The sequence below is a fragment of the Neophocaena asiaeorientalis genome, unplaced genomic scaffold, assembly GCF_003031525.2.
Source record: "Neophocaena asiaeorientalis asiaeorientalis breed wild unplaced genomic scaffold, Neophocaena_asiaeorientalis_V1.1 scaffold64, whole genome shotgun sequence".
Taxonomy (NCBI): Eukaryota; Metazoa; Chordata; class Mammalia; order Artiodactyla; family Phocoenidae; genus Neophocaena; species Neophocaena asiaeorientalis.
The window spans coordinates 2,907,432-2,916,672 of NW_020185334.1; the positions used below are offsets into that span (position 1 = coordinate 2,907,432).

General features: G+C 41.4%; 1 protein-coding gene across 2 annotated transcripts in view; it reads right to left on the minus strand.

The window, feature by feature from the left end:
* SPTLC3 (serine palmitoyltransferase long chain base subunit 3) overlaps positions 1-8,536 on the minus strand; it is a 124,937-nt gene extending 116,401 nt beyond the window's left edge. For both annotated transcript variants that reach the window (XM_024735438.1, XM_024735439.1), the window contains exons 1-2: positions 8,454-8,536; positions 8,151-8,324 (exon numbers count right to left, since the gene is read on the minus strand). In XM_024735438.1, coding sequence (XP_024591206.1) covers positions 8,151-8,258 — 108 coding nt within the window. In that variant the 5' untranslated portion in view covers positions 8,259-8,324; positions 8,454-8,536. The remainder of the gene's footprint in view (positions 1-8,150; positions 8,325-8,453) is intronic.
* Between the last annotated feature and the right edge of the window lie 705 nt (positions 8,537-9,241).

The window sequence follows — 9,241 nt, forward strand, 5'->3', positions numbered from 1 at the left end:
AGTCACTTCGTTTCGTTGAGCCTCATTCCTCCATGTGTAAGAAGACAGGGCATGGTATGGAATTTTAAGAATTTCTACAGTGAGTTCCCTTCCTGCCAGCTGGATTATACTCCAGACAAAAAGGGAAAATGGCTCTTGAACCCGTCAGAATTTTAGGTGTACAACCGGGGAGTTTCTCGAGTGAGGTAGCCTCCGGCTGAGTCTTTCATTTCACAGATGAATTTACACTTGATTCAGCTCATGGTTTTATAACATCTTTGCACAGTCAAAACTATATAATGAAACCTTTCCCAGCAAGAAAAATCGAAAGGTAGTGTAGGTCAAAATTCATTGAATGGAATTATCTGCACATTTTGTCTCAAAAGAAGAAAAAAGAAAGAACGATGGACAAATATTGAAATCTGGTTAATAATTTGCATGTGGAAGGGTTTAGGGGTGAAGTCTATTGATTCTCCAACTTTCTTTGAAATGCACCAAACATATGGTTTGATGGATGAATAGAGGGACGGACAGACAGACAAACGTGTGATGAAACAAATATAGTAAAATGTTAACTGCAGTTTCTAAGTGGTAGGTATATGAGTATTCAGTGTAGAACTCTTTAATTTTTCTGTAAGTTTGCAAATATTTACAATAAAATGTTTGAGGAAAAGGCTTTTTTTTTTTTTTCTAGTGATAAAGACATAGACCCTGGGGTCAGTCTGCACTAACTAGAGGTTTAATCTTAGACAAACTTACTTAACTTTTCTATGACCAGTTGCCTCATATAAAAAATAGGGATAGTAATAGTATTAAAGTCGCAAGGTTGTGGGAATCAAATAAGTTTGTATTTAGAAAGTTCCTAGCATATAGTGTGATGGAAAATTTGTTAAATGAAATTTTAAAAATCATTTCATATACAGGGTCATGAATGGGGAAGCAGATTATTCTGATTTTTCTTGGACATTCAACCCTGAGAATGCAGAATTTTATTAAAACCAGATGACAGGTCTATATAACTTGAGGTATTAATCATTTTCCTTCTAATCCAGGCATATTTCATCTCCTATTAAGAGGTAGTAGAATCATCAGGATAAATCAATAATATTTAATTTCTATTTTCATCTCCTTCAAAAAGTTCCACCTCCTTAAAGCATATTCCTTGACCCCAAACTTAGAGTATACATAATATCTGGATATCGATATAAAAGCACGTAGTTACCTGGTCACACAAAAATCTAGTGATTTCTAAAAAGAAGGCAGTGAATAGTAGTCATGTTCTCCAACAAAGGGTGGGAAACCTTTAATTAATATTAGGTAAATTACTAATAAATTAGCGATTAATTAGCGTATTAATTAATAAGAGGTTATACACCTTGAAATCTGCAAGAAGCTTGTGTATCATCTGAGTGGGGCTTTTCAGTCTTTTAAGGAACCAGGCCTGTGGACAGCAAATGGCAATTGAAATAAACAAAACAAACTGAAATCCGAGTTTTAACAAACACTAGATTAGTAAAAACAGGTGGTCTTTAATCATTGCACAACTATTATTGAGCACCTATTGTGTACAGGCTCCGGTATATGTTCTGGGGATTTGGCAGTGAGATAGAAATCTCTGCCTGGGTGGAGTTCCCATTCTAGAGCCAGAGGCAGACAATAGATAGGAAATAAATTCAAGTGTGTGTGTGTGTGTGTGTGTGTGTGTGTGTAGATGGTGTTAAGTACTAAAGAACCAAGCAAGATCAGGAAAGGGAGTCAGGAAGAAAGTATGTCGCAATTTTTATAGGATTGTGAGTAATATTTGACTTGAAAGAAGGGAGGTGCAGGCACCTGGATTTCTGGGAAGTGCAAATGGGGGAGGATGTGGGAATGTCCTGAGGTGGGAGGATGCAGGGCTGCTGGCTCTAGTGTGGCTGGAATACACTGAGCCCTGGGAAAAAGGAGATGAGTCAGTGAGGATCAAGCCATGGCTCCTTGTGGTCACTGTAAGAATTTCAGCTTTTACTCGAGGCTAGGATACAAAAGGCCATGAGACGTTTTCACTTACTAGAAAACTCTCTAGAGCCCTCCCTGCTGTAGAAGTTGTCTGAGGCAATCCTGCCCACAGTCCTGGCTTGTCCTTTTTTTCAGCTGACCCAGCTTGGACATGGTAGTGAGGACACCATCTTGCAGGCGAATCCTCCTGGCTCAGCTCTTCTAGGTCCAGCCAATTGAGGCCCCAGATATCCTGGAACAGGGAAGAGCTGTCTCCACTGAGTCTTTTCTGAATTCCTACCCAGTAGAATCCATAAGCATAACAAAATAGTGGTTGTTTAATGTCATTCTGTTTTGGGATGGGTTGTCATTCTGTAATGAATAACTGGGACACAGGGAAAAGGCATGAGACTCCCGTAACAATCAAGGTGAGAGACAGTGGTGGCTGAGACCAGAGTGGTTGCTGTGGGGAGGTGAGGAGTGGTCAGATTCTGGATATCCTGAGAAGGTAGGATCATGAATTTGCTGACTCATTGAATACAGAAGGAAAAAGTCATGAACGATACCCAAGTTTTTGGTTTGAGCCACTGGAAGGATAGAGTTGTCATTTACTGAGATGGGAAAGACTATAAAGGAAACACGTTAGGGACAGAGGGAGGGAGTATTGGGGGCTCAGTTTTGGACATGTTAAGTTGGAGATGCCTTTGGTCATCCAAGCAAAAGATCAAGGAAGCAGTTGGAAATGACATATATACATATATATATATATATATATATATATATATACACACATACACACACACATACACACAGCTGCACATATATACATGTACATATAGTAATGAGACAAGGTCAGATCATCAGGAGAAATCTGCAGTTAGAAAAGAGAACGGGTACAAGGACTGAGCCTTGGGTCACTCTATTGTTCAAAGATCAAGGAGTTGAGGAAAACCAGGAATAGACACTGTAAAGGAACAGCTGGTGATATAGGAGGGTCATAACTTGGAAGCCAAGAGAGAAAAGGGCTTGAAGGAGGAGGAGTAATTACTTGTGTCAAGTGCTGCTGACAGACCGAGTAAAATGAAGCCACCATTGGATGAGGGAATTCAAGGATTTAAGACTATCATTTATTGAGCACCTATTACATGCCAGGCATTGTACTGAACACTCTTACAATATCAGTAGAGGGGTAAGAGCTGCAGGCAGACTTTAATAGATAATAGTCACTATTTATCAAGTATCTACTACACATGTGATAGTTACTGGGAGTCTTACATACACTCTCTTATCTAATCTTCACAATTGCCTTGTGAGGTATGGATCAGAGCCGTGATGCTACTTCCCCAATGTGGCACAGCTAGTAGGGAGCAAAGCTAGTACTCATACCCATTTCTGCTGATGTCAAAGCTTGTCTTCCTGCTATCATTCTTCCTTAAGTGGTTCCCTGGGAAATCCTGAGGGGTGCTGGGATATGAAAAGCCACCAGGAAAGAAATATCTTCCTGGGGAGTTCATTTATACTCAAGGTTTTCAAGGAGGATATAAAAGTAGTTTTATAGTAAAATAAATATTATTAAAATAGTATTATAAAGTGAGGTACAAAATTCTAATATACATTTTTAAATAAATTAATACCACATGTGGGCTTGTGGTCTGAGTCACTTTGGCTTATGTTTGGTTTTCTCTCCTTGGTAGATCAATTTATGAATCCCTTTACCCTGTCTTTTCTGGAAAGCCTGATTTGTTGGTTTTTCTGAGCAGGGTGTGAGAGCTGAGGTTCTTAACCTGGGGATCAGAGAAAGTCAGGAAACACATGAATCCTTTACATGGAAAATTCTGTAATACAGAAAGTGCCTATCAGCTTCTCAAAGGATTTTTGACTTCTAAAAGGATAAGCTCCACATGGCAGAGAAAGAACAGTCAGGTATAAGTTGTAGTTGACTGGATAATCATAATTTACACACAGCCTTTTCCTGGGCAACTTTTGAAGGCCCAGTTATACCACGTCTAGAGAATAATAATGGTGACCAAGCTATATGAGTGCATTGTCTAACAAAAGGTTTGTGTGTCCCTTCCTACAAAGTCTGAGAGATGAAGTTTGAGCAGTGAAATGGTATCAGTTCTATGACATTTTGTCATCTAATATTTGAAATCAGGGTTAGTCAGAGAAATCTAGTACAACTGGTTGGGTCATAATTGTTCCTAAAACTTGCATACTCCAGGATCAAGTATTAATGTAACAACTCAGGAAAATTAAGATGTAAGATACATCTATTGCTTTTAAAAAATATAAAGTAAGTCTAAATTAAGAAGATCCAAATTCCCTGAATCACTCTATTTATGACCTCTTATTTTTCTCATCCTATTTGCCTATAGTTCAGAGATTACAGATTTGTGGCTGGTAGCAATGTCTCATTGAACTCTACACTATTGGAAATTTGAAGCATTAGATGCCAATACTTAAAAATCAGGATATTCTCTCTCCCTCCCGCTCCATCTGGATTTCCAGTTTCTTTTGAAAATCATAAGATCTGTCACCATAGGACCTGCTTTCTCTCATGGTGACAATGAGCTTTGTTCAGGTAAACCCATGCTTACCACTTCCTGTTGTCCACACCAGGCCTTACCAGCCTGCTGGGCATTTGTAATCTTAACCTCTGCTGTAATCAAATGATCTTCAATGTGGCAAAATTTTGGTTGAAGCAGGATTTAGAGGGAACTGTGATGGATGAAGTACATCGTGGAGAACAATTCTGAATACTTCTCTGAACTATGTTCATAGTGTTTGTTTGTTTGTTTCCAAAGGTTTAATCTAAATTGTGAATTACTGGGCCAATGACTTTCTTTCTAATATGGTGGCAACAACTTCTTCTCACATGAATTTACAGGTTGATATACTTTAGAATTCCAGTAAAACTACATTAGTTCAGGCCAATTGAGACAAGGTGACAATACTTAGTAGAAAGATTAAATCAAGTGTATTTCAAAATAAATGTAGTGGATTTCTTGAGAGTAATTAGGTTAACGTCAATCTACCTCTACTTGTGTTTCTAAAGAGAATCATTTTCTAGGAAACTTTAACCAATAGATAAAATTAATTTATAATTGGCAGATATTAAATATACTTTAAAACATGTATTCATTTAATTAACAAAACATCTGAACCAGAACACATACATGCTTCTTTGCCTGCTCTTTCTTCATAGATAAGGCAACAAGTTACAGACCTCCTCAGATTGAATAGTTACACTTCAGATTTGACAGCATCCAAGTGATTGTGCTTTTGCATAGTTGATATTTGAGTTCATTGTATTTGGTTTTACCAGCTGGACACTCATCTTAAGCATACAGTCCTTATGCAAAACACAAAATAAAACACAACAAAAGTGTAAAGCTTAGGGAAAGGCATCTTTGCCAAAGATTGATGGCCAAAACAAACTCTTTCCTCAAAATGAAAGCACTGAAAATGGTTGTAATGAGACTGTACAATGATTTTTCTAGGCATTTTAAAGAAATAGAATATACATGTGTTTACATGTTTATTGTTGCTTAGCAAACCACCACCATACTTAAAACAACAATCATTTGTTTGCTTGGGACTTCCCTGGTGGCACAGTGGTTAAGAGTCCGCCTGCCAATGCAGGGGACACGGGTTCAAGCCCTGGTCTGGGAAGATCCCACATGCCGCGGAGCAACAAAGCCTGTGCACCACAACTACTGAGCCTGCGCTCTAGAGCCCGAGCCACAACTACTGAGCCTGCATGCCACAACTACTGAAGCCCACGTGCCTAGAGCCCATGCTCCGCAACAAAGAGAAGCCACCTCAATGAGAGGCCCACGCACCACAGCGAAGTGTAGTTCCCTCTCCGCCGCAGCTAGGGAAAGCCCGCACACCGCAATGAAGACCCAACGCAGCCATAACTAAATAAAGATACTAAAAATAAAAAGTCTGATAAGCAAACCCAGCTTAAAAAAAAAAAACCCAATCATTTGTTTGCTTAAGGATCTGTAATTTGGGCAGAGCCCAGTGGGGACAAGTCATGTATACTCCATGAAGTATAATTGGAACAGATAGACTCCAGGGATGGAGGATCCCCTTCTAAGAGAGCTGACTCACACAGTTTACAAGCTGGTGCTGCATCTTGCCTAGGTGCACAGCAAGGATACTTGGTTTCTCTCTATTTGGGCTTCTCTTGAGCTGCTTGGGCTTCCTTCAAATGTGGTGGCTGGGTTCCAAGAGTGAGTGTTCTACGAGGACTGGGTTCAAACTTCAAGGTTTTTGGTAAAGACTCAGTTTGTTTAAGGTCCTCAAAGCAAAATGGACTAAAACCAGTGATTAAGGATCATGATAGTAAAGACAACTTCATCTATATCACAGAGGGGAAAACAGGCCTTTGTCTGCCCTACTGCACTAAGAACTCAGCAGGGTTTCTTCTTTCTGGAACATACTTTTTAAGCCATAATTGAGGCTCTCAGTGGGAACCAATTTCAACTAAGTAACACCTAAATATATCTGAGCAAATAGGTTCTGGATGGTCCTTCCTTCAGAAAGAGCTGTTGGAAAAAGCAGTAGCCTCCCTGATATTTCCTGCTGCTCTTAGGGAAGCTTCAGTGTCCAAAGATATTCACAGTCTTGTAGGAGCACTTAGTAATGAACCTTTAGGATCCTGGCTCTTGTCCTTAGGAATGGTTGTAATCATTTAGCTAAGTCTCTAACCTCAGACACTAGAAGGTGGTTACAAAACCAAGATAAAGTAGAGAGAGAGAGAGAGAGAGAGAGAGAATGGCTTTGAGGGCATCTCTATCCAAATGAGAGCCTTCAGGGTCAGAATGGTCCAGAGGGTGAGAAGGCCAGTGGCCAGTGTTACAGCCATTTTAGGGGCAAAGAGTGTCTTGAGTGGTAGTGGTCTGATTCGATACAGCGACGAATAGATGGTGGGTATTAGTATGATTGCCCTCGTGCAAAGAATGAGAGTTGAGTATTTTCTCTTCACATTATACTCATCTAGGAGAGGCCAGACCTGAGGTTTTAGGTAGACAATTCCAAGGCTAGGGCAATGCCTTTTGTTAAGAGGGGAACCTATTTGGGGGACCACAGCCTATTCACACACAACCCGCGCTCCAGAGGGCCCCCCCCCAACCTCTTTCATTCCACTGGACACACAAATTTCCTTCACTGAATGGTGGGCTGGCCCCCAGCCAGCCCCACCTGTCCTGTGATCTTAGAACAATCTCACTGCCCAACCTCCCCACCCCCGACCCCGGTTCTCCCACACAGGTTCCTTGCCCAGCTTCTCATTTTGCAACGGTGAAGCTGCCTGTTTGGCTATGCTAACCTGCTCCCAAGCAGGTGAACTCACCCCTGCTGCTCAGAACAGAGGACCTGGGCATCCAATGGGAAGCTGGCAATGGCCTGCCTGTTCGTAAGCAGCTTGCAGACCCGGCTCCCTCTTTGAATGAGCTGACAACATTTCTTGGGTTCTTCCCCTTCCTCAGTACATTCCCCTCAAACATTCTGTCAGAGCAGGAGCCAAAAATTTTACAAAAAGTATCACATGGGAAAACAATTCAAAGTCTGTTTGGTTCCTGTGTGCAGCCTGTAACAATAAGCCGCACTTTCTGAAGTGTCTTAAAAAGGAATGCTTGGGATGTCAAGTTTCAAAGAAAGACTTTGGCCCCGAATCAAGCTGTAAGCTATGACAAGGCCCCACCAAACACCAAAAAGAAGTCCCCTTTTAATCCGAGAGGCACTCCTCACGTACCAGGGGAAAACCTACTCCACGTAATCTCAGCAGCGTTTACTTTCACTTCCTCTTTTTTGCCCCTATGAAGTTTGATGCATGCAGTCTGTTGTGATTTCCTGATAGACTGAAATTTAGCTGGAGAGTTTTAGCCTTCACAACTGTTTTCTCCAAAATGCTTGAGAGAAAACAAAAGTCTAGCAGGGACATTTTTACGTTAAGGGTTTAAGGCTCTTGGATCTACGTGTGTCCTCTCTTGTACAGAGAAGAAATTCCCTCCTTAACCCACGTCCAAACTTTTTAGTAGCCAAGCATTTGAAATTAGCTGAAGTAAGGAGTCAAAACACAGAAAACACTTCCTGCCAAGAACTTTCAGCTAGGACAGCTTCAAACAGCTTTACAACAAATATTGAAATGTTCAGGTCATTTAGAGCAAGGGGGAGGGATTGCCTCTTACCTGGGCTTCTTTCACCATCCCGTTCTTTGTGCAGTTTTTTCTGTGACAGTGGTCACTCTGATTGCGAAGTGTTCCATTGCAAATAGCACCACCTCCAGGATCAACCATTTGTGTGAAATTGATGGAAGTGGCAGATTTTCCTTCAGAGGCTCTTGGCAAGCTTGACTTTTGAAGCTGGTGAGGGAATGGGATAAAGCACTTCAGACTGAGTGCTTGAAGGAATCCTACCAATCAGGCTTTTCCAGAAGAAGAGCGACAGCCTATCTTTTGGGAAGATCTTTGAAGCTAAAAACAAATGATTACCTTTACACTCTTGAAATCAGAATGTGGCCTCCATGGTAACAGAACTGCTCCTGAAACTATAAAGGAGATTACCAGCTCCTTGCCTGGACTGAGGCAACCAGGAGGCTGCAAAGCCAGTGGCAAACTGTGAGGAGGCCAGCAGGGAGGTGGAGAATCTTTTAAAGACACACACACACACACACACACACACACACGCCACTGTACACTCCCCAGGTGTCTCCTACGGAGGACAGTCAGTGCCAAATAGACGTCTATCCCCTTCTCACCTCCCTCCTGCATCTAATTACATTTTTGTTTGTAAACCAAGGTCAAAGTCAACACTTCTTCTTGCGGTAAAATAACATTCAGAAGTGGTTGCCAGGGGCCACAGGGAGGAGAGATAGGAAGCTACTGTTTAATGGGTACAAATTTCTGTTGGAGAAGATGGGAAAAGTTGGGGCGATGGATGGTAGTGATGATTGCCATGTGAATGCCACTGAACTATACACTTCAGAATGGTTAAAATGGTAAATTTTATGTAATGTATATTTTACCATAATACAAAAATGGCAAAAATACAATTCAGAACCCACCTTATGTTAAAACCAGTGACATCAGGACTTCCCTCGTGGCTCAGTGGTTAGGAATCCACTTGCCAGTGCAGGGGACACGGGTTTGAGCCTCGGTCTGGGAAGATCCCACATGCCGTGGAGCAATTAAGCCCGTGTGCCACAACTACTGAGCCCACGTGCCACAACTACTGAAGCCTGTGTGCCTAGAGCCTGTGCTCTGCAACAAGAGAAGCCACC